Genomic DNA, 26597 nt, shown 5'->3' with positions numbered 1-26597 from the left:
AGCCATTATGACCGCTAGTAAAACATCAGCACATTATGGCATTGTGCCATACATAAGAGTTCCATTGTACCTTTGCAAGAGATGTTCAAGTGCTTTTTCAAATGTTGGTCTCAATGAAGGGCTTATCCAGAACTGGGGATAGTAGGAATAACTGACCAAAGTCTTCCCACCATTGACATTGTGGTAGAATTTTGTGCCATGGACCTTCTGCCATTCTTGCAAGGTTTCATTTAGTCTTTCGATCAGATAGTACATTATTCCTCTATTGGTTGAATCTCCAATGAAAAGAATCTGTAAATTAAAGAAAAATATTTGCTTTCAAACCTGATGTTTACAGGATGAGAGATAATATAAAATAAGTGATTTCTTGAGGACTCATAAAACCACAAGTCTAATTCTTTGAAGGAGAGCCCTTTCAAATGTTAGAAATGACATCCATCATATTCTCCCCCAAACCTGTTCATTTTCCTCTCTTCCACACTCCTAGCAATGATATCAGTCACTGACCTGCTAATTCATGTTTAAAGCTTTTTGCTTTACACTACCTTCAGGTTCTCCTCCTCCTTTATGCTGTTTGCCTTCCCATTTAATTAGCTTCACAAATTTTATTGATTCAAATAGGTATGAACTATTTTAGTGCTGTAAGAACACTTAGAGATTTTTCTAACCTCTTTGTTTTATAGATGAGAAAACTGGGGATCTGCAGAGGTTAAAAATCTCAGTAAAAGTCATGCCACTACTTGAGTAAAGAGCCACAGAACCCGGAGCATGAGTTTCTGAACAGTCGTCTATGTCCCCAGGAGCAGACCCAGCACCATTGGCCCTCAAACACTCATACTCATCACCTCTTCCACATCCCCTCCCAGTGTGGCTCTGCTTCAGGCTCCCCTTAACTCAAATCTGTGCTAGTGGCCACCCTTGAATTCATTCTACACACACAGTACTACAGGGATAAATTTCCAAATGCCTACTTCTGATCATGTTACTTTCATGCTCAAAAACCTTATCAGCTCTCCATTTTCTATAAAATTAAGCCTAGTTACTTAGGTTCAGCCAACATTTGCTAAATTTTTGTTGCATATCAGACTTTGCTGGGTGGAGATTTCACACAGAGTACTCACTTCTAATCTTCATAATTGTGAGGTCTGAGTCATTATTCCTATTTCACAGATGAGGAATTTGAGGCTCAAAGAGATTGAGGTCATAAATCTAGTAAATGGGGAACACAGGACTCAAGCCTAGGCCCTTTAACTCCAAGTGCAAGATCAATGGCCCCATCCTCTCAATGCTTTCCGTCATGTAAGATTCCTCCTTTTTCACTGAACATGATTTGCACTCCACAACATCTGTTTCTCCTTGTACTAATCTGTCTAGAAAGCTCCTCCCTCTGCCACCCCACCTGTGTAAACGCTACACAACCTCCAGACCCGAAACAAACATGTCTCGTAGCAGGTCTTGCCCAATGCCCCAGCTTGTCCAATGACCTTGTCTGTCCTCTGTGATTTCATTACATTTTTAATTTCCATGACAGATGTTATCAAAGACTACATGAAACTATGGCTATTTGTGTCTGTGTCTTTTTTTCTCATATCATATCAAGAAGTATTTGAGGTCAGAGCCAGGGTTAATTTCTAAATTCTAATTTCCCCCATACTACCATGCATGCACTTTAAAAATATTTATTGAATTGAAAGTCAAAACGACTTTTGTTAGAGACAATCCTTTTTAAGGTCTTTGAACAGGTTGATTTCATTCTTCACTTTTCTCTCTCTGTATTGAGATTTCTCTTTCCGTTAGCCATGCACATATTTTCCTCTGATTTCAACAGCAGTCATTGCTATCACTTCTCAGGCACGACTGCATTTGTCCATGCACAACAAATTAGGTGAGAATCTGCAAAAGTTTGTCCTTTCCATGGTGAATGTACTCAATTAGCTGTGTGAAGAAATGCCAGAACGTCTCTGATTTGCCCTCAGATCAAACACCATAAGCATCATCGAGTTGAACTGAATAACATAAGATGCCAAGGCCCCAGTCACCGATCCTCTTGGTCAAGTTCTATTTGGGGCAATAAAATTCCAGTATGATTAAATAACTTGTGAAATCATTTGAAATTCTTACTTTGACCTGTAACTATTTGTATTTCTGGCCCAGATTTCTGATTTTTAAAAGGGGAATTGTGAATAATCAGGAAGGCTCTTAATTTCAGACACAGTACTAGTAATTTTCCAACTCCATCTGTATTAGTTTGCTGGAGCCCCCATAACAGAGTACCACAGGCTCGGTGGTTTATGCAACAGAAATCCATTTTCTCATGATTCTGCAGTCAAATGCTCTTCCACTGAGCTATACCCCCCATTTTCTCATGATTCTGGAGGCTAGAAGTCCAAGATCAAGGCATTTGTATGGTTGATTTCTTCCGAGGGCCTTTCTCCTTGCCTTGTAGATGGCCATCTACTCTATGTTTTCACATGGTCTTTCCTCTCTGTGTCTGTGTCCTAATCTCCTCCTTTTTTTTTTTTTAACGTTTATTTATTTTTGAGACAGAGAGAGACAGAGCATGAATGGGGGAGGGTCAGAGAGAGAGGGAGACACAGAATCCGAAACAGGCTCCAGGCTCTGAGCAGTCAGCACAGAGCCCGACGCAGGGTTCGAACTCACGGACTGCGAGATCATGACCTGAGCTGAAGTTGGATGCTTAACCGACTGAGCCACCCAGGCGCCCCTAATCTCCTCTTCTGGTGAGGACACCACTCACATTGGATGAAGGCCCACCCATAAGACCTTATTTTACCTTCATTGCCTCTTTAAAGGCTCTACTTTCAAACACAGTCATATTCTGAGGTATTGGGAATTAGGACTTCAACATATGAATTTGGTTGGGTGGGAGCACATTTCAGCTCTTAATACCAGTAAAAGGCCTTTAATATCAGCTTTTTAAAAAAAGTTTTAAAATTTATTTTGAGAGAGAGAGAGGAAGAGAAAGTGCCTGCGTGAGCAGGGGAGGGGCAGAGAGAAGGAGAGAAAGAATCCCCAGCAGCCTCCTCTCTGCCAGTGCAGAGCCCAACCCGGGACTTAATCCTATGAACCAGATCATGACCTGAACTGAAATCAAGAGTCGGGTATTTAAACAACTGAGCCACCCCAGCACCCCAAGATCAGCTTTTAAACTAAATTGCCACTACAAGTTTTCCTGAAAGTTTCTTTTCATTATAATATGAAGCTGCAATCCCTCCTATGGATCTCCAGGCAGCCAGTGAGGTCACTGGGTGTCTGTACTGTGGGTTACAGAGAGAGATATAGAGGTTTAGGAGAATCAAAGTAGCTGCACACTATTGAGAGAAGCACATCTCTATATAGTTGGTCTTTTCTGTGGGATTATACAAAGATAGAGCCCACCAAAACTGTTAGAGGCAAAAAGAGTTAAGGGTCAAAGTTCTTAGGTATGGTTATTTATTAACTAGGCAATTTTAGACAAATTATATGATCCCTCCAAAGGTTCCTTCTCTTATGAGTAAAGTGGGGACGATAATAGCACCACTTTTGAGGACCTCAATGAGATTTTAACGCCTGTCTTGTTCCTGGCACACAGAAAGCATACGAAGTGGGCTAGCATTGAGGCATAGGAAGGGCACGGAGCACTTCTGAATGTATTTAGTGTGACTTGCAGTGCACTGCTAGCCCCTGTAAATTCATTAGCTTGTTTAGAGAAAATGTCAGAGAAGATGGGGAGGAATGTCTAAATCACAGCAGTCTCTCTCCTGCCCTACTAACCTTGCTATAGGTCCCCCAGCAGGACGCAGAGGGTTGCTGGTGAAACTCGAGTCCCTCACATCTCCAACCCTTCGTAGTGACCAACAAAAGGTGCGTGGATGGGGGGGAGGAAGCCCCACCACCGTCCTCTGCAAAACAAGTTCTAAGTTGCAAATATCTAGGGGCACTTGGGTGGCTCAGTCGGTTAAAAGTCTGACTCTTGGTTTCAGCTCAGGTCATGATCTCACAGTTCCTGAGTTTGAGCTCCATGTTGGGCTCTGAGCTGACAGTGTGGAGCCTGCTTGGGATTCTGTCTCCCTCTCTCTCTGCCCTTCCCCGGCTTTCTCTCTCTCTCTGTCTCTCTCAAAAATAAATAAATGAACATTGCCAAAAAATGAACTGCAAATATCTAGACAGCATTTTTCAAGTCTAATGGACACTAGTCTGGGAAGAATATTTTCTAGAGAATTATTTTCTCCCATTGCCTTTCTATTCATGACAAATTCAAATGATTAAATTGTAATGAAAATGAAAATACAGTTGTGATTTTAAGATTGCCTCTGCTGTAGGGGAAGCAGTTTTTGTAAAACGTTGATTGGTATTCCTACCTAAAAGATTTCTAACTTCAAAAGGTCAGCTCTTTTAAGTATACATACACAATTTAAAAATAACATCAGGAAATGGAGTGGTTTTTCTTCAGTTACATGGCTAATATTCAGTCTTTATATGTTTTATTTTATTTTTTTAAATGTTTTATTTTATAAATATATTTTATTTACGTGTTAGATATTTTATTGTTTAAATGTTTATTTATTTATTTTTGAGAGAGAGAAAGCACAAGTGTACGTATGCTGGCAGGGGAAGGGGCAGGTAGAGAAGAGAGAGAGAATTACAAGCAGGCTCCAGAACGTGAGCCCAATGTGGGTCTTGATCTCACAAACTATGAGATTATGGCCTAAGCTGAAATCAAGAGTCAGATGCTTAACCGACTGAGCCACCCAGGCACCCCCAATCTTTATATCTGTTATATCATCCAATTCAAGAATTTTTAAAAATAAAATTTGTAGATTATTTGTTTTAAAGGTCAACTTTAAAAGGGCTAAATCATCATAACAGATATTCATAACAGGTCGTACAATTTTCAAATAACTCTTCTGTCCCATGAATATTATTGCCTCACACTAGCACGTACAGGTATTGATTGGCATAGGCAATCAAAGAAAATAAATGTGATCATTAAGTACAAATAACCAGTAAGCAATTATAAAAATAATCCATGTCGGCAATAAAACATCAAAATAGCTAATTTTTCCCCTACCAATTTAGCAAAGATTTTAAAAGCACCAACAATCTTATGATCTCAGGGAAATGAACCCTCTCCTTCAGACTATGTAAGGATCACGAGGGAGGGTTTTTATCTTGTTTTCTTTCAACTGTTGAATCCCAAGCTTCAGAAGAGTGCCTGGCATAAAAGTCGGTTCTCATGTGTTAAATGGATGAATAGAAACCGCTGTTGTGTGTATAAGTTGGCAATTTTTAAGGAATTCCACTTCTAGGAAATATTTAAGGATGTCTATTAAAATATATTTTAAAAGAAAAATAAACTGGAAGCAGTATAAATGTCTGCCAGATTGCTTATATTAAAGTATAATCATACACTTAAATTTTTTTCCTCTTTTAACAATGATATCATAATATGGATACATTGTAATGGGGAAGATTTCAGTTAACTTTTATAAAGGGCTAATTACAATCACAATATAAATAATGATTGCAATTTTTTTGGTAAAAAGCATGTGGATGTGTAGCAAAGGTCCTGGAAAGTTAACTGTGGTTAGTTTGCAAAGGGAGATACGACAGTGTATTCTGTTATCTAAAATGAACATATATTGACTTTTTATGACAATAATGAAACAACACAAAGGCAGCAACAGTGGCAGCAATAACAGTAAGTGCATTTTCATCTTAAAAACATTTTGAAAATTCCCATAAAAACAACCAGCTTAAACTTTTGTGGAACAATGGCTTAAGCATTGGTTCAATAAGCCCAACACAGGAATCACGTGAATCATATTTCGGATTCCAGTAGCAATCTTATTCCAAGATTGAATGGCATTTTCCCATGCAGCATCTCTTTTTGGGTTCTGCAGTGCAAGAGGAGAGCCTGTCTCCATCAAGGTGGGCTCTGGAGAGGAGCAGAAGCATCTGTGCCTGGATGTGTGCTGAGAGGCTGGACCTCAGTGCATCAGTGGGCGACAAAGACGTGTTCAGAGGACTTTTGTAACTTTTCTATTCCCAAGACTCAGCAGGAAGTGTGTCACTGAAAAGTTTACAGGGGCTGGCATCTTCCCACTCTTTTTCATACCACCATGGACCAGAGGACCTAGAAGCGCATCATGTTCCTAGGCTCTGTTAAAGCCTGGGACTTTTTTTTTTTTTTTTAAGTCATCTCATTAAAAACACATGACATGGTTTAATTGTCTTTACCTTCATTTCTTTATTATCTAGTCCTTATATTAGGTGGGACGGGCTATGTGCTATAACAAATAGAGCCCTGAGAGGTATAATTGCCTGAACACAAATGAAGTTTATTTCTCCCTCAGGAAAACAGTTCAGGTGGTTTGAGGCAGGTGTATGTATGGGGTGCGGCAGGGTCCCAGGATGTTTAGACTGTGCCTGCTTCAATTATGGCTTCAAAGACCTTTGTGGGCATCCATATCCAGCTGAAAGGAGGAGTAAAGAGCTGCCAGGTTGTCTATGGGCCCCCATGGCAGCTGGGCACATCACTGCTGCTCACACATTCCATTGGTTAGAACTCAGTCCTATGGCAGCACCTAATTTCAAGGGAGACTGAGAAATGTAGTCAAGCTACATTTGCCAGGAAGAGGAGGGAATGAGTTTTATCAACACATAGCTACCACTTTCTCCTACATACCATCTTCCTGGGGAAAAAACCTAAAACCTAAATTCAAATTTTTCAACATGTGAATTAGCAAAAGTATGAAACATATGAAAAGCTAAATTTATAATCCACATGATGCATAGAAAGACTTCTAAGAAAATCGGTTCCCTGAGACAAATAATAGCAAGAAGTATCATTAGTATCAGTATCAGTATCCGTATTAGTATTACTGAAAATGCAACTAGAACTTGGGAATTTTTGACTGAAATATAAAATAAAATGGTTTTCATTCCACTCATCGTGAATGAAGGGAACTAACAATGGTGGCACTTAAGCATACAGATATTATACATTCCATTGCCTCCTTTCTGCAGAGTCATCAAAAGTAGCAAGGGCATAGTTAGCAAGCCAAGTTATAAAGAAATGGAAAGAAGAGTATCTGGCTATCTGGGTTGAGTCAATATAAAGGCAGTAGAATGTCTGGAACTTGTTAGCTTTTCAGAGTCTCCTGATCTGTTGAGGCCAAAAAGAATTTGGATATATGTAGAATCAATAGACAAGGAAAAAAACTCTTGATTTAAATAATCTCCCTCCTTTCCTCTTTCCTCTTGGATAGACTTTATCTTCAATATTCACAGAAATAGGGATATTTCTTCAGAACCAACAGAATGCATGTAGATGCCGAGACAGGACTCAACCCAGCTAACAGGACCTAACTAAAACCTTCCAGGAGGGGAAGTTATATAGGAATGCAATAGAAGCTACTTGTCCATTAATCTAGGCAATGCCTGCTTACTGGAGTGCTCTCTCATAGGTAATTAAGGAAATGACAATGAGGTGAAGGGGCATTTTACTCATTACATATAGTCCAGGGCCAACCATAGCCCATCTATTTAGAAAGCTCCACAGCAATTCTGATGAGCCGTGTGATTGAGCACCACTGCTCCCAGAAGATATTCATTTCTAAACAAAACAAGGGGTCATCCAGTCCTAATATGAAGCTAAGACTGATCAGATGGCTAATGATATTTAGGGCGTGATGAAAATCTAGCTCAGCAAAGCATCTCTCTGTGAAATATAATATGGTTACAAATGTTTTCCAATGATGCATTTTGATTAAATTGGCTGTAGATAACCAACCAAATTGTTCTTTGGGGTCAAGAACAAATGGAAATTGCCATTTAGGCAAATCACCCTCAAATACATGAAATTTGGCCAAAAAAAAGGGGGGGGGGTAAACAGCTAAGCAATATCACCTACATGTAGGTCTAGCTGCTCAGAACAAAATTATTTATCTACATTGCTGTTCAATTTGGATTATGGGCATTACGGATAAGCCATCCTTTCCTGGTGAGAGTGAGGTGATTTCCTTCCCTTTTATCCTTCCTTTATATTGAAACTGACAAGCAACAAGAATTGTGTAACTATAATGGAACTCACATATTAGTCAGAACATATTATTATAGCCACACTTCAAAAATTTAAACACCTTTAAGTCCAAGATACTACTTAACTTGCAAATATTACTTGAAGATGTAAGTTACGTTTCCTGTTTTAACAGCTGAATTTAAGTACTTTCAGTAAATACCACCTTTTTGTATTTCCCTTTCTTAATTGCACTCTTCTCTCAGATACTTTATTACTGTTTTAAATTCTGAGCTACGTTTTCAACTGACAAACAAAATAAGGGCATGTTTAATTCAGTTTGGTCCGGCTCCTAAGTTTTTTCAATTGTAAGTTGATTATCGTATTTCCAAACTATTTCCTATAAATTTCGCACTGTGATTACAGAGTTATGCTCTGATAAATTTGTATATGAATGTTCCATTCAGAGCTTATTAAGTAAGAGGTGGGTATCTATTTAGGTAAATGTGTGAGTATAACTGAACACATAGCTGATATTTTTCAATTGATTTTGCTTTGACCCAACACAGTTATACAACACAAAACCTATACATAACACATATGCAAAAACCTATACATGAAATAACTCATATTTGGATAAGTTTAGAGTCTAAAAGGAGTCCCACATTTACTTGCCCTCCACACACAAGCAAGTATGACCTAGAAATGGGGTACAAATGCTTCGAGGAGAAACCTTTTTCCATCTTTTCTCCAGACATCAGCCTCCTGTTTACAACACTGTAGTGAAGGCAAATGATGGACTATAGAAAGTACAGTTCTGCTCACATGCCACTAAGCACAGTGGGGTTCCTGGTCAAAGTTACTGGAAACTTGAACTCCTTTTTAAGTCTCAACTGATTTGTGTCTTGTCCCTTCCCCACAGGTGGGCATGTATTTCCTAGTATAGCCTTGCATTCATCAGTGTAAAATAGTAGTAAAAAGATGTAAAAGGTCGTAATAACAACATAAGGAAATTCAGTTGAGGGAAATGACCACTTAGAGATTCTAAAGAAAGCAGAATGCTAGGAGGCCGAATTTGCCAATACTTCTCACGAGCTCAGTCAAATTCTATGGCATTTAAATCTGATTCTTGGAGAAAGATTTTTCCATTTAATGCATCTCCAAAAGCTGAAGTCTGCCTTAATTTGGATTTGAAGTTCTGTTTTATTGTAGCACAACATTTTCACTACCTGCTCATGGCAACAGTGAAACTCAGCTTCTCACTGTAAAAAGTCTGAGTTACAAATTAATTGACAGTCTTCATGTTAGTAAGGCTACTCTACTGTTAGAATTTGCATGTTTAGATATGTCCCCACTTTTACATAATCCAAGAAGCATAAATTGCAATGCACTAAAAAATGAGAAACTTGGACTCCTCTCTTGCGCTCCTGATTGGTTCCTGCCCCTCCTCTGTTTCTCTCCAATCTGAGAGAATCAAAGGACCTAGGCTCGAGTGATAGGACTCTCCTGGCAGATTCCTTTTTTTTTTTCTTTAATTTTTTGAAGTTTATTTATTTTGAGACAGAGACAGCCTGAGTGGGGGAGGGGCAGACAGAGATAGAGATTAGAGAGAGAATCCCAAGCAGGCTCCACGCTTCAGCACAGAGCCCTATGTGGGGCTCAAACTCACGAAACCGTGAGATCATAACCTGAGCTGAAACAGAGAGTCAGATGCTTAACTGACTGAACCACCCAGGCGCCCCTCCCTGTAGATTCTTTCAGGGGAAAGAAAGGAAGATCCTTTTTTTTTTTTTTTTTTTTCCCCCCCCAGTTCATTTAAACCAGTTCATTTCAAAGTAACGTGTTTGGTAGATTGCCTGTAACTACCACCACCGCCCTCCATAGGCACTTTCTCTTTTACCAACTTTTCCAGAACCTCAAGTACAGGTCAGGTGCCAGCCTCTGAGCTTCTTTCTACCTGTACAGTTATCACGCTATGAGGAAACAATTGCTTCTCTCATGTGTCTCCTTCTACTGGAAATTTAGCTCCCTGGAGGATCATGTTTGTATGCCCCTAGAACAGATTGTTAACTCAACAAAAGCTAGGCTAGTGAATGAACAGTGGAGCATCACAAAAGTTATAAAAAGTATTGTGAGCTTCACTTTAAGCAATCAGGTGGCTAACTTCTACTCTGGTACCATGTTAGGGATAACAGATACTACAAGGTTTCTGATGTGGGGCAGCAGAGTTTATCTGATGATGTTGATGAATAAAAAATTACTTTATCTGATGGGATCAGAACTGTAGTTAGTGCAGGCTTCCTGATTGTAGGTCTGAAGTTCCTACCACTCCCTGACCCTGCTATCCTTATGAAGTGAATTTCTGTATAATGTCACTCAAATAATACGCGTCTGTTGAATGATTGACATAGTAGAAAGTGAGCCCCCCCAAATGTCAGTTTATAAGGTGTTTAAAAAACAAAATATTTATGTGACTTGTTTTTCTGTTTTTGTAAATGGTATGCCTTAACATGTATTTGTCTTTGGAATAGAATAATGATTATGAAAAATTCTGGGTAGGATGAGAATTGTCTTAGTTTAGTAATGAAGAGTTTCAGGATACTTTGTGTATTTATATTTCTCTCATGGAGAATGAGAAATCAATGTACTGGGAAAGCTTTTTGCTAATGCACTTCTATGCATAAATAGAGTCTTCTTAAAATAAGTGCTATTTGATAGTCATAGTTGTGAGTGTTCATGCAATTTTCTCTGTGCTGTGTGGTGTATGTGGGCATGCACCTGTCTATATTACCAGGTCCATGATTGTGAATATAAGATTTCTTCCTCAGGGTCTCTTTCCTTTGCATTTCCACTGCCTCTGCCTTAGTTCTGATTTAAATTTTAAAGTACAGATTTTTAGATTTAAAAATATGCACCCATTGTAAAAAAAAAAAAAAGAAAATCATACAGATATTTTAAAAGATCTCTTCATCCTTCGCCAAACATGTTCTGCTACCTGAGGTGGCATCATGGGCATGTGACCTTGGGTGTTGCAGAGTCCATGTAGCAGGAGGGCCTGGCACTCGTGCTATTGCTTTGCGGTTGCCTTCTTGGGAATCTTAATAATTTTGAACACAGGCTCCCGCATTTTCATTTTGCCCTGGGCCTCCCAAAATATGTTGCTGGTCCCATCACCACCCCACCCTTCTCCCACTCCCTTTCACTTATGTGATCATTTATTTTGTTGTTGTTGTTGTTGTTGTTGTTGTTGTTTTTGAGAGAGACGAGCTGGGGAGAGGGACAGAGATCCAAATGTTCTGTGCTCAGTGCTGAGCCTTTCACAGGGCTCGATCTCACGAAAGAACCATGACCTGAACCGAAATCAAGAATTGGATGCTCAACCAAATGAACCACTCAGGCGCCCTCCTATATAATCATTCTTAACTGTGTTACTTCCAAAATTGTTCTGTATGTGTAGGCATGCTTGTATGTATGTATTAAGTTTTTATATTAGTGGCATTATTGTATACATATACTATTGAATATATACTAACTTTGAATCTGTGCTTCTTTAGAAATCTATACTTGGAATCTATACTTTCTTTGACTCTTCAATGTTGCATGATGGAATTTTTCCACGAAACAGCCTCTGCTTCCCTAGCACCCACTTCCTCCTCCCCGTAGGCAGTCTCCATACTGCTGCAGAAAGATTTTTCTAATTCTGGCTGTGTCATTCCTCTGCTAAAAATGTATAATGCTTCCCTGTTGTGTATAGAAAACTTTAGCATCCTGGTAAACAAATCAGACTCTGTAGAATCACTGCCAGCATGCTAACAAATTGGAGTTCTGAGCACGAAGGTCCGAATAGCACCTCTGGACTAAGAGAATCTCTAAGAGAAGCCCCCCCCCCCACCCCCACCCCCCCCACGCAGCCAGCTATCTGGTCTCTGCCAGGAGCACCTTATCTGCATATAGGGGTTATTTTTAGAGTTTGCAACATTCTGTCTCCCTGACAGACAGAAAGAGGGATCTTCCTTTTTTCTTATCATTACTTTGTAGAGTTGCTAATAATCTACCTTGAAATTAGCAAAGACCATATCATTTGTGTCCCTTCCCCGTGTCCCCCCACCCTGGGTTTATTTATGTGTTGAAACCCTACCCCCTCGAGTGATAGTACTAGAAGGTGGAACATTTGGAAGGTAATTAGGTTTAGATGAGGTCATGAGGGTGGGGCCTCCATGATGGGATTAGTGTCTTTAGAAGGAGAGGAGACCAGAGCTCTCTGCCCTGTGAGGACAACAGAAAGGCAGCCGATGGAAGCTGGGAAGGAACTCTCACCAGAACCCAACCCTGCTGGTCTCCAGATCTCAGAGATCTCGGCCTACAGAACTATGGGGAATGACCCCAGTCTATGATATTTTAACACAGAGGAGGAAAAGGGCTTATAGCTTCCTACAAAGCTGATTAATCTACAGCATAGGATTAGATCATATAGGCTTCTTTTATTTTACAGAGGAATAAAATGAGCCCAGGAAACAATATGTGTCATGTCAAAAGCCATGGAATTTAGTTATGAACTTAAATGAACATCTACTGCCTTTCAGGTTAATAGACTGTGACATCTTGGAATTTTCCCGAATGCTCTAAATTCTGAGGTCGGAACAGTATCCTGGAAGAGTTTAGAGAAGTCTGACTGTTAGAGCAACAACTATTTTCATTGCTTCCAGTCCTGCATTTCTAAGATGTGGATGTTGGGTTATCCAAGTTGGTGGTTAAAAATGTCAGAGTAGCAGCCACACATTCATGTGTGATCATGGGAGAATTACTCAATCTCTCTGAGCTTTAAATTTCTAAAGTAGAGAACAGATACAATATCTACCTCACAGATTTGTGATGAGAAAGAAGTAAGATTTTAATTTATTTGTTTATAAATATCTGTTAAGTGACTATTACGTATCAAAAAGTTGTGCTAAGCAGTGATTCAAACATGTTCCCTGTCCTCATGAAGCTTACAGTTTGGTCAGACATAAGGTATGAAAGTTAGCAGCACACCTAGTTCCTTGCACACAATCAATTCTCTGTTAATAAGAATATTAAGTGACAGTTAATAAAAGCCTAAATGTTTGGTTTCTTCTTTTTCTTTTTTCTTTTTTAAAAAAACTTTTTAACTATTTATTTTTGAGAGAGAGAGACACAGCATGAGAGGAGAGGGGCAGAGAGAGAGGGGAACAGAGAATCTGAAGCAGGCTGCAGGTTCCGAGCTGTCAGCACAGAGCCCGACATGGGTCTCGAACTCACAAACCTTGAGATCATGACCGGAGCTGAAATCAGTCGCTTAATTGACTGAGCCACCCAGGTGCGCCTCTTTCATTTTTAATTTTTTTTTTTAACGTTTATTTATTTTTGAGAGACAGAGAGAGATGAACTGCAAGCAGGGGACGGGCAGAGAGAGAGGGAGACACAATCCGAAGCAGGCTCCAGGCTCTGAGCTGTCAGCAGAGAGCCTGACGCAGGTCTTGAACCCATTAACTGTGAGATCATGACTCGAGCCAAAGTTGGGTGCTTAATCAACTGAGCCACCCAGGTGCCCCTCCCCTTGCTTTCCTTTTTAAAAGAAAGTAATACTGATGCTTTTATATTTAGAGATACTCTCAGTCATGAAAATTGGTGCAGTTGTATTGGAATCACCATGAAGAAATGTCCATCCTCCTGCCCTGCCCCTCACCCCCTGTAATTCTTTTTAAATTATTTGCTAGTAGAAAATCTAACCATAGGCCTAATCTGAAAAGCTAGCATACATTCATTCCAGTACTCATTTCCTTTTGCATTAATAGAACTTAAAAAAAATCAATTTTGGAACTCCGTGTTGCCCATCTGTGAGAGCTTACAAACAGTTTGTAAGGAAAGAACTTTGAAAATCTGGGTAAGAATTACTTACTTCATGTTAACCAAGCATCTCAGTCTATGTGCCCGGTTCGCACGTCCAAGGGCTCTGCCGGAATCTACCTACTCAGAGTGCGCCTAGTAAGAAGACACTGCGTGTCCAACAAATCAGCTTAGAAGCCTCACTAAAGCAAAGGCAGCCTAGTGAGGTCCGTTTGAGACCTGCCCGGGAATGTGAAAGAAGATCAGGAAGGTTAGTGTCTCATGCACCCAGGAAGCTCTAGCAGAAGTGAGTCTCACATGCAAGAACATTTCATGGCTTGTGCAAGCGAGCTGCAGACGTCGGCTGTCACCGCAGTGCCTCGCTAGAGCTGCAGTTTGACCAGGCCAGCTGCTCTGAACCGCCATCTGTCAGTTGACGTGGCAAGCGCTCACCAATTTGTGCTGAGAAAAACCAGCATGGAATTGGGTCAGCACAGGACATGACTTTAATATCCTCCATCTGTCAAGTAGACTTATTTGGAAATAATTGAGCAAGAATTGTTAAGGCTCTTCTATTCTAACATTTGCCCGTGATTCAAAAAGCCAGACTGCATTGCATTAGTTATCCTCCGCAGAGTAAGAGAGCAGGAATTGGTCTACTAAATACAACAGCGTGGCTTTTGGTGATGCAGGTGGCAGAAATTAAAGGCTTCCCCTGCCGGATCCGGAACCTACCTTCCTTCCCCCCAGGCACCGCTGGAGTTGAGGCTTAGTTAGAACGCTGTACTGGCAGTTCTGAGGCTGCCACGTTATCTCTCTCCAGTCACAGGTCCTGTTGTCTGAACAGCTAAGGCAAGGCACGATCCATTGGCCTGGAATAGACAGCAGGACCTTTGCTCACATTCTACTAGTGAAATTACAGCTTGCAAGTTACTTTAGAATTCAGCTATGGCACAGTATTATAAATGTTACAGTGAGAAGACCACTCTTGCGTACATCTGTGGAGCGACGCACGCCCCCCTGACAACCAAACAGAGTTGCAACAGGTAAAAATATTCTGAAAGAACACAGTCCATGCTGAAGTCAAGTACGGGTCCTGCTCTGTGAAACTGCATCCTTACAAAAAACTAAGTGATTGGGTACTACTCAATTATTACTTGTTTTTAAAGAGTACACTAGGCACTTAATAGAACCAAAGTAGATGGGAAGCCACTGATATCGAGGTAATTAACCACTAATCTTTATTAGCGTGAGACATGCTTAGCTTAGCAATCCAATAATAGATCTATCCCCTGCCTTCAAGAGAGTCAAGATATAAGAGAATTATTTCAATATACTGCTAATTTGTTATTTCGAAGACTAGTTATTGCTCTTAATTTGATCGGTGACCTTTTTGGTGTGAATCTCTTCAGCTCTTTCTAGCTCTGTGGCCTTCATTTCTCCAGCCCTTAGATGAGGTATGTACTGTTCTCACACGGTTGATGGGAGGACTGAATGGGATAATGTGCTTAATATATCTAGCACAATTACAATATCGTATTTATCTTTGTTACTAGCTGACTTCAGGCACAGAGTAGGTCATGAGCTTTAGTAAATGTTTATAAGATAAATGAATATTCTCAATGCATTTGCAATCTTTTCTATTTTAGTGATAAAGTAATATGTATTCAAAACGCTTCAGCTTTTAGTGTGAGTAGAGATGTTCATAATCAGAAAAAAAAAATCAAGAAAGGATTTTTTATTTTTGTTTTTTCCTTCTTCATCTTTTCAGAAATGGAGTTTGAACTAGAACATTGAATACAGAGTGGTTATTTATATCCTTTGTGGAGAATGCCCTGACGTCTCCAACAATCACATGCTCTACCCTAAAGGTCTTGCTTATGTTACCACTAGATGTTTCTCTTCAAAACATTGAGGAGCCAAATATTCCCAGCTACTTTTTGAGTTAGAAAGAAAAAAAATTAACAACTTTGTCCATTCTGGCTTTGATTTGTGGTTCTGCTAACAAAAGTATCTGGTGTGGTAGAGGGAAGAATCTCTACTTTTGAGCAATGAATATGGTGTGCTTCCATTGCATGACTTCAAGGATGTCAGAATCGTGTGAGTGTTTTTGGAAATAGTTAGAAATGATAAAATACGAGAGGAGGTTTAGCTTATGGCCTCCTACTTGATCACAGAAAAGAAAAAAAGAAGTGTGGGTATATTAAGAGAGAACTGGGGGAGATGAAAGAAAATAGTACTCTCTAGGAGGATTTTAACCTAAAACGTTATTGAAGTATTTACCCTACAAGATGTTAGGTGCTACTGATGTTAAAATATAATAATTTTAAAAAATAGTTAACATTTCATAGCACCTGCCAGAGGTTAGGGATATTCTGAGCACTTTCATATATTAACATATTTAAGCCTCTTAACTACAATGTTAAGCCTCAAAAAATTTACAATCAGGTTAGAGGGTTACAATTTATACATGTAAAATAGTTACAGCATAATAAAAAAGGCATAATTGAGTAAAAATAGCTGCGTGGTATGAAAAGAGTCTGGGCTCTAGAGACACACACACCTGAGCTCTGCCTCTAGCTAGTTCTGTGGACCTCAGCACTGCATGTTAGAGTCACCTAAAAAGCTTTTTAAAATCCCGGTGCTCGGATCGTATGCTGGACCAATTTAATCAGAACCACCCGGTATGGAACTCAGGCGTCGGTGTTTTTTAAATGCTTTTCAGGTGATTCCAATATGCAGCCACAGTTGCGAACCACTGTTTGGCTTGAAAAAATTACTTAATATTCTCTCTGTGAGGAAAATACATATGGCACCTGCCATAGTGCCCGATACCCAGCAATCGATGAATATATTTTACTCCTCCGCCCCCACCTCAAGTAAGCCGTGGTAGTTCAGAATAAAGAAAGCATCACAGAAGTCAGAATTGTCATGGGGCACTTGAAATGTGTTCACGTCTTCTGGATAGACAAGATCTGGAAGGATGGAATGGGTGGTACTTTGGGTGACGAAGCCACACTGACAGCAGGGACTAAAGAAATAAGTAGCTTCCACAAAAGATTACATATAGGAGAGAAAAAGGTCTGCTCGGTAAAAGGCATTTCCAAAGTTTCCAAATGTAGAGAAGAGCAGTGCTACTAAAAGACGGAGAGGTGCTGGCTTTTGAATGGCAATGTGAAGATTATCCTCAAAAATGCTTGTTTCTCCATCCATTTCCGTTTTGTGATTTTTCTGTGGTTTTCATTTAGAATATAACTTGCTTCTAATTCTGACTTTGCACTGGAATATAGGGTTTGTAATCAGTAACCAATTTCTTCACATCTTCACATCTTCACGATGATTTGTATTCAGTGGGCATCCTCTTGAATGGGGTGGAATGGGCTTTGGGTCTTGTGTCCACCCTCCTCTTTGCCAGATGAGGTAAACTGAGGCCACAAGAATTAAATGATAGAAATGGGATCATGCTGTTAATGACAGGTTGGACCAGGACTGAAGTCTTGGAGTCTCCAATTTTCTGATCTTTTTGTCGTATTAGGCGAGGTTAGCACAAAATCATCAGTTGAAAATGAAATATGGCCCAATGGTCTCTTTGGTAGCACTTGTTTATAGGAAAGCCCACATCAGGTTGTTTTAATGAATGCCTTTATTTTAAAAAGCTGGATTTATTTAGTGGGTTCACCTGTTGATGGAGACTATGTTTAAAAAAAAAGATGGGTAATTTTCTTTCTAATAGGATGGTGGGTATGTTGGGGACATAAATGTGTTTCTGCTAATGAGATTATATCTAATAATATTTTGAAGGTCTCTGTTTTCATCAGATCCTTGAATATTTAAGGGCACCTGCGTCCTCTCCCCCAGACATTTTGTCCTGCTCTAACCTTGCTGACAGCTAATTTTGTACAAGCTGAGGTCTTCTTTGGCCATTTGCTTCTAAAGCTGAAGAAATAAGTGGCCAATTGCATGCACAAAAATCCAAATATGGGCACAATTAGTTTGTGGGCATAAAATCTCATGCACATCAAAAGGACTCCTGATTGGGTCTCTGAAATCTTGGCCTCAATGCTTCATACTACTATATATTTATACAGTCATAACTCTTTGCATTTTTGTATTGGTTTAAAATGCCCCCCCCCTTTTTTATTGTGATTTAGTAATGCTGCTTGAAATAGACATCTGTATAACATCTGCAAGACTGGAGTTTCTTGACATTTTAAATGATACCAGCTCTTAACTAAAATTGTCAAAAAGAGAGACATGAATTCTATGTTATATATTTAAACATTGAATGAATCAAAGCTGTGATTTCTGAAATAGAGTATGACATATGTTTTAGGGAATGACATTCTGAGGAATAAATAGGGCTTTTGGGAGAAGTTATTTGGTTTATAATTATAGCTTTATATTTAATGCAAGTTAGATTCCAGCCATTTAAGTGAATCAGATTGCCTGACATAATGGAGGGAAGAAACTCAACTTTGTGACCTAGGGCCATGCTGAGATGTAAAATCATATAGATGGCACTAAGTCCTGACTCTACACTGTTATAAAATAAAGCAGTTTTCCCTTAAGAAGAAAAAAACACATCATATTTTCAACACTAGAAGTATTAAAGTATAAGTTGTCATATTCCCTTGCTACAAATAAAACATGATAAAATATTTTTGTTTATATGTCGTAAAATGCCTTTGGAGTTATTTTCCTTTAAGGTAATTATCATTCAAAATCATTGTATAAATTTCTTCTTTCTTTAGATTAGAATTATTTTTTCTTTCTTAAGCAAGAACTTTTATTCTTAGTCTGTGTTTTATAGTTAGATTCTTCTCTAAAGGCTTAAGATCAACTTAAAAATATGAACAAAAGTCACGCAAAATGATATTAGCTAGTGTTATCGAAAAGACACATAAACCATCATTTCGTTGGCAAGGTGAAAAAACGGACCCAGTCCTGCTAAATAACTGTAATGTGCTGTGAAAATAAGATTTCAGAACTAATCTATGGTCATGCAAGTTAAGGCTGGACTTCCTAAATAAACTTCCTCCCAATGTTGTCCCACCGTGACAGCTTCTTTCAGCAGGAGGGAGTCCCACCATCAAGGAAGGAAATCGTCTCTGGCAACAAAACTCCATTCGCGCAAACTGCTGTTGCCGATCTCACTTGTTTGGAATCTTTAGATCTTTAGGACCATAAGAGTGAAGCAGTTTTCCCTGGTCGATTGTGCCCTGACTGCTCGCAATCTTCTGTGGAAAGGAGGAGGGCTTGGATCTCGGTTTTAGTTCAGCAATCATTTTTGAATCATCTTAGACACTGAAAGATGCATGAGGGACAATCTCGGCTCTGGAGAAACACAATCTAGGGCAGTCATCATAAAAACGAACTGCTAATGCACCCTTACTATATTAATAAACACGCACTGTAATGTAGGTACCTATACTTCCATATCGATGTATTATGTTTGTTATAAAACAAAAATAAGAATGATTAGACATAAATAAATGTGTATGTATTTTAAGCTTTACTGGCTTCATCTTGGGGACTGTCCCATGCCACTCCCTCCTCCTGCTCAGATGTACCATTCCACTTTGAAAACTACTGATTAGAGAAAGAGAGAGAAATTAAACACTTGAAACATAATGAAGTAAGTGCTACGGTAAACATGTGCCCAAAGTATTCTGGGGAGCTAATCAGGGGGTGGGGTGGTAAGGAGAGGCTTCCTGGAGAGGAAAATATAGCATCGGGAGAATTGGACCAAGATGAGAAGACTTTTAGGAGCACAGGACAGCATGGACAAGAATGTGGAACCCTGCAGCAGCATTATTGGCATGAAGTGAAACCAAGAGGCTGGGAGGAGCTGGGAGAGAGGAAGGGCCAGATTATGGGGGCCTAAAAGGGTCAGATTACGAGGCCTGGTATCGTCGGGCTAAGAGGCATGGGCTTGACTGGGGAGTCAATTTTGGGGTCTTCTCTAAAGAAGCCTCGCTATTCAAGTTACCAGAAGGTCCCTGTTCGAAGGCAGCATCTCCTGTTAAGGGCCAGGCATGGAGATAGCTTCATGACAGGGCCTGGCATAAGTTACAGCAAATTTAATGAACAGAAAAAGATGCCACTTCTTGAGGAATCTCAGTACCATATCTTCAACTTTTTGTTGATGAACTTTTGACTTGGCTCAATAGCAGCAAGAAAGTTAAGTTGTTTTATGATTCTCATAAAATGTCATCTGATAAAGAAAATCCATAACTAGACACATCGGGGTCTCCTTTGTACGTAAGAGTGTATATCTCATTTAGCTGAGAATCATAAATCATACCTCCTGACATGTCATAATGGGTAAATCCCTCCCTATGCAGCGACTGTAATTTATTATTTAGAACATATGTTCAAGAGCAGGGATATGCCCACGCTTGCTCACCGTGCGTGCCAAATTGCGATTTGTACTGCTCATTTGTGAAACTCATTTCCCATTCAGGTTGTGGTGTGAAGTTCATGGTGAGGGTAGAAAAGCTCCTGAGTGTTTTCTTAGACTTTTTAGATGAAGGGAGACTTGGGGTCGTGAGGCCAGATGGGCAAGCAGAAATCTCAGAGAAGATGCTCCCTGTTCCTCTTATCTTTTTGGAGGCATTTTTGGTCCCCACCTTTGGATTGACCCCACTAGACTCCACTGAAAGAAAAGTGCTGGGGAAGGAGGTAAACAGGGAAAGTGGATAGTGGCACCAAGGTGTCTCATTCCGGGTCTGTTCTAGAATCAGGCAGGATTCAACACTATAATTCTAATTTGACATTATGATTTTCCTGCTTCTATTAATGCTCAACATATGGGAGACATGAGAGATCATTCTCAAGGATTTTTTTTTTTTTTTATATAATCAAAGGAAACGAAACTTGTTTCCTTAAGACAGTTCTTTGGCTGACACAGTCTACGTACTCTGTAGAAATTATAGTACTAAGTGAACTGATAGTGTGAACAAGTCAGATTCCCTGTCCTCGTGCAGCTCACAATCTGGGAAGACTGACACCAAAGAATTAATTACATACTTATCATTTAAATAATTGTGGAAATTCTCATGGAAGAAAAGCATGGAGTACAATGAAAATGTATAATAAAGAAACAAATCAGAGGCTGAAGAAAGGCTTTCTGGCACAAGTGACTTTTTGGCTGATATCTGTAGATGAATATGGATTCGCAAGGCAAAGAGCGGAGGGTGAAGAGAAAAGCATTTGATTAACAAATATTTCACATATTAAAATAATGCATTGATTACATGTGTTACAGTTCATACTAATGAAAAAGTTGTGTAGTACCTTGATTTTTTTTGTATAAGGATAGTTCAAATAAGCGTACACTCGGGGCGCCTGGGTGGCTCAGTCGGTTAGGCGTCCGACTTCAGCTCAGGTCATGATCTCACGGTTTGTGAGTTCAAGCCCCGCGTCAGGCTCTGTGCTGACCGCTCAGAGCCTAGAGCCTGTTTCGGATTCTGTGTCTCCCTCTCTCTCTGACCCTCCCCCATTCATGCTCTGTCTCTCTCTGTCTCAAAAATAAATAAACGTTAAAAAAAAATTTAAAAAAAACCAAATAAGCGTACACTCATCTATATCAAATAATTTTTTTAAGAGAAGTGACACCCAATGTAATAGTCACCTTTTGTGTCCCCAGATGGACAGATCTTTAGTTCAGGCTGTGAAATGGCTTCAATGTAGTCAGAGGAAATAGGCTGTAATCCACAGGCTTCTTCTGGGTGAATCAGCAAACCACAATCCTGCATTAAAATGATAGATAGAAATTAGCTGCAGTGAACATGACAGATAGTAATAAAATCTAAAGAATAAGATTTTTTTGTGCCAAATAAACTTTATAGATAAAAAGGAGGAACTGCTTACCCTTCTCACGGTATTGGGTTGTCAGAAGTTGTTTGTGCTAGAAGTAGCTACTTGCATTGAGGGATAAATATAAATTCCAATGGCAATTCAATCTTTATTTTGGCACTGACATTCATTGTTGCATTAATACTGTCACTGATATTATTACTGCTCTGCCAGTTTTTAAAGAAATGGATGCAAGTTTTACTTTAAAAACATACCTGTGTGTTGTTGATTCATTAAAAATATACTGTATTAGAAGACCATATATCAAGTGAATAAAAAGCCATTAATGTGAAAAAGTGGGAAATATTTGAGGAGAATTAACAGACAAATTCCATTTCAATTCACATTTATTAAGGACCCATGATACGTCAGAAATGGAGTCAAATACATATATTTTTTTCAAAACATGTTCATGTATTTATAAAAATAGGTAGCATCTCACTGCAGTGAGTATCATTGTAGAGGCATGATATGTACAAAGCAATTCATTCTCTAGTCTGACATGTGCAGTGGAGAGCAGCAGTTTGGCCCTCTGAAATCTCTCTTCAACTCTCCCCTGTACTGGCAGGTTAGAATACTCTCATTTTCACTTACCTTTTCCTTCTTCCCTTCCTTCCTTCCTTCCTTCCTTCCTTCCTTCCTTCCTTCCTTCCTCTCTTTTTCCCTTCCTCCCTTCTTCCTTCCTTCCTTCCTCTCTTTTTCCCTTCCTCCCTTCTTCCTTCCTTCCTTCCTCTCTTTTTCCCTTCCTCCCTTCTTCCTTCCTTCCTTCCTTCCTCTTTTCCCTTCCTCCCTTCTTCTTTTCCTTCCTTCCTTCCTTCCTTCCTTCCTTCCTTCCTTCCTTCTTCCCTTCCTCCCTTCTTCCCTTCCTTCCTTCCTTCCTTCCTTCCTTCCTTCCTTCCTCTTTTTCCCTTCCTCCCTTCTTCCCTTCCTTCCTTCCTTCCTCCCTTTACCCTTCCTCCCTTCTTTCCTCCCTTCCCCCCCTCCTTCTCTCTGTCTCATGCACACACGTGCTCTCTTTTTATTGAGGTAAAATTGATATATAACATTATATGTGTTTCAAGCGTGGAACATTACAATTCAACGTGTGTACACACTACAAAGTGATCTCCTAGCTTATTCTCACAAGGTATTGGGACCTGTACCTTGCCTGTGTCCCTCCATCCTCCTTCACCTGATTCCACTGCCTCCCTTTTCATCAGGCTCTCACAGTCTATCATGTTTTGGGGTAGGTAAAAATGCTATTCTTTCTATCGGGAATGCTTTCCCTCTCATTTTTCCTGGAGAGTGTCTTTTTGTGTTTTAAGTCTCAGCAAAGCCTTCTTGAAACTCTAGCATGATTATGTAGCCCCTCCCTAGTCCATGTCACCTCCGCTTGTTTCCTTCATGCCCTTCACCATTTGGTGATAATTTGTTATTTGTGTCTTTTCCACCAGACTGAATACTATATGAGAGCAAATAATTATTTCATTCACACATATACCCAGTCCCTACCATATAGTAGGCAAATATTTATTGGATGCATAAATGGTTAGGCTCAATTTTCTCTCACTTCATATCATAAATTCTCGGTAATGGAGAGAAATAATGAATGGGTTTGCCCTCCTCTTTGCTCTGTAACTGTCTCTAAGGAGCAATTTCTAGTCACCATCCCTCACCCTTTCAAATAACCTCACACCCAACTCAGATTTCCACATCTCACATGAGAAGGTTCAGGATAGTAAGGAACAAAAGGAACGAGGGTGATGTACAGACTTCTTAAAATCTTGATTCAGTATACATATTTCCATTTTTAAATTAATGACTGAAACTGGAATTTAGAATACTGATTAAAGATTAGGAAAGTAATTTGTGTTAAAGAGCTCCTTATAAAAATCAATTAAAATGACACAAAGTTAATAAATGTTGTGAGGAGTTTTTGTCTGAATAAACATCTATGTACGATATGTATGAGTGTGTGTGTGTGTGTGTGTGTGGTGTGTGTGTGATATCCATCTATACATTTATTTTTGGTGCAGGTTGGACCTGTTTTTAAGGCTAGAAAAATGACATTAAACATTTACGGAATTGCAAAAAAATGTTTACATCAAACATTAGAGAAGACAATGAGAAATATCATTATACACTGTTGATGGGATTGCAAATTAGTTCAGCTACTTTTGGAGGAAAGTTTATACTAAAATAAAAAATATCACAGACTCCATAGCCTTGATATCAGACTTCTCAGAGTCTACTCTAGAGAAAGCCTTATGTAATGCATAAGGATAGACCAAAATGAACGAACCAATATGGAGAGATTTCTAAGACACATGATTGAGAAAACAACTCAACAAATGCTTTGTTACAGGACAACATATGCCATGTAAAACACACCATGGACATGCCACCAAGGCACCTAAACTCAGGTACTTTAGACTGAGATGCAGTGTTCAATGTTTTAATAAAAAGATACCTTTCAGTACATATATATATTTATGTGTATAGATATAGATAGATGATGATGATCATGATAGATAGGTAGGTAATAGATACATAGATAGTAGATTGATTCATGCCAATAATTGAGACATTTCTAAAACTCTGGATTTAGATAAACCTTTGCCTGAAGATTAGTTTGTTTGGGGTCTTTCTGGTGTACATATGTGTGTGTGTGTGTTTATGGACAAATCCTAATATTCACACGGGGGGCATTAGAAAGTCCAGACCACAGCTGACAGAGTCCCAGCTACTTCTGCTGAAGCCCAACATGTAATTGACATGGATCCATCACTGAGAAAAATGTACTGTTACATGTGCTGATCTGTGGGGGGCCCAGCTCAGTCACTGCTTAGTGGGTGTGGGCTATTTGGGGTGAGTTAGTCATGGGAGCTTTTCTGAGGTAACATCTGAACTGAATAATGGGAAAATCAGGGAATGAGAACTATGAGAAGAAATGTCACGTCAAAGGCCATAAGATAAGGCAGGAAAAGGATTTATCTGACATCTTAAGTAAAAGAAGAAAGTCATTTTTAAGGAACTCATATGCTGACAATCTACATTTTAATGATCAAATCACAGAATCTTTCTTGAGATGGCATCTCCGAGCTTGTCTACTACAAACTCCTACTCAGAGGAAGAACAATTAATTCATAACATGGTCATAAGCATTTTTGAATACATCTTCAAAATGGAAAAGTATTAATACCTAGAACGTGCAAAGTGCCATGCTGAGAATGCAAATCCCTAACCTCACGTGGCACAGTCTAGCTCATTGTCAGAAGTGTCTTCCTAATCCTGCACTGAAATCTACATCTTATTTGTTCTAATTATCTTCATAGATGCAGCTTAGAAAAAGTTTAATAATACAGAAGCATGTTCTGACTTCAAAGCTTCTGAAACAAATGGACGGCAATAGAGTATGGTAATCTTTTATTTATTTTTTTTATTTAAAACAAAAAAAATATTTTTTAATCTTTATTTACCTTTGAGAGAGAGAGAGAGACAGAGTGCTAGTGGGGGAGGAACAGAGAGAGAGGCACATACACACAGAATCCAAGGCAGGCTCTAGGCTCTGAGCTGTCATCACAGAGTCCAATGTGGGGCTCGAACCCTCTAACTGCGAGATCATGACCTGAGCCAAAGTTGGATACCCAACTGACTGAGCCACCCAGGTGCCCCGAGCATGGTAATCTTTTAAACTGTTCAGTCGGTTAAGCATCCGACTTTGACTCAAGTCATGATCTCATGGTTCCTGGGTTCCAGCCCTGCATCAGGCTCTGTGCTGATAGCTTGGAACCTGGAATCTGCTTCATGGATTCTGTGTCTCCCCCTCTCTCTCTGCCCCTCCGCCCCCTCATACTCTGTCTCTTTGTCTCTCTCTCTTTCTCTCTGTCTCTCTCTCTCATAAAAATAAGTAAAACATTAATTTTTTTAATAAAATAAAATGAAATGTTTAGTGTTTGCACTTTCTGAATACCCAGGATCCCACGTATGAGCCTATGATAATAGAATAAATATAATGTAGAACACAGAAAAGCAGAGTGGGAGGCAGACTGAGGGACCACTCCCAGACTGAGTGAACTTTGGCCTTTGTGTCTGAATTGCTACCTGGAATGGTGCTATTTCTGCCTCAGATGGACGCTCCCATCAGCTACTGTTCTATGACAGTTGGTAGGATCAGACATGTTGGTTCTAACTAAACAGCCATGACTCTAGGAAATTATTTTTCTTTAAGTTAATTTATTTATTTTTGAGAGAGAGTGGGGAAGGGGAAGAGAGGGGGAAAGAAAGAATCCCAAACAGGCTGTGCACTGTCAGTGCAGAGCCCGATGCAGGGCTTGAACTCACAGACCATGAGATCATGACCTGAACCAAAACCAAGAGTTGGATGCTTAACCACCTGAGTCACACAAGCGCCCCCTACTCTAGTAAATTCTAAGCACAGGAATCAAAGTAATATTGCAAAGGATAGATATAGCAGAGGTTAGGAGAGGGAGAGCAGATTTCAAGGTAAATGAAACTTAGTCATATTCTCCTTTCTGAGGTTTAGGTCAAAGAATATTCTATTGTATTCTGTGTTTCCTTTTTTATTTCTCCTTAGCAGTTAATCTTTGTTTGCAGTTCATAAATCTTAACCCTTTAGGTTAAAGTCTTCACTATTTTGGAAAGCCAAAGCAGCCCGCTGACGTGGACATTATTCATTTTCTGGCTGCAGCCAAACAATGTGACTCTTAAGGTTGAATGAGACAAGCATATGGCTAAATACAGACCTGAGTCTGGAAACAGAGTTGAGGGAGTAAGGAGAAGAAAAATGGTATCTGTGTAACTGGGGGGGCTCTGTGCACAGTTTATGAACTAAGAGAATAGTGGCATACATTGGAAAGAGCACCACTGTGTTAAG

General features: G+C 39.5%; 1 protein-coding gene across 6 annotated transcripts in view; it reads right to left on the bottom strand.

The window, feature by feature from the left end:
* The window catches only part of CPED1 (cadherin like and PC-esterase domain containing 1), a 270971-nt gene that overhangs the window by 27354 nt on the left and 217020 nt on the right, over window positions 1-26597 (bottom strand). For all 6 annotated transcript variants that reach the window (XM_053897714.1, XM_053897712.1, XM_053897715.1 and 3 more), the window contains 3 exons: window positions 21498-21615; window positions 14600-14736; window positions 71-291 (listed from right to left, as the gene is read on the bottom strand). In XM_053897714.1, the coding sequence (XP_053753689.1) occupies window positions 71-291; window positions 14600-14736; window positions 21498-21615 (476 nt within the window). The remainder of the gene's footprint in view (window positions 1-70; window positions 292-14599; window positions 14737-21497; window positions 21616-26597) is intronic.

Source organism: Panthera pardus, unplaced genomic scaffold (assembly GCF_024362965.1).
Source record: "Panthera pardus isolate Hobbes unplaced genomic scaffold, ASM2436296v1 HiC_scaffold_8, whole genome shotgun sequence".
NCBI classification, from domain to species: domain Eukaryota; kingdom Metazoa; phylum Chordata; class Mammalia; order Carnivora; family Felidae; genus Panthera; species Panthera pardus.
This window is presented reverse-complemented; position numbering and strand designations above follow the sequence as displayed.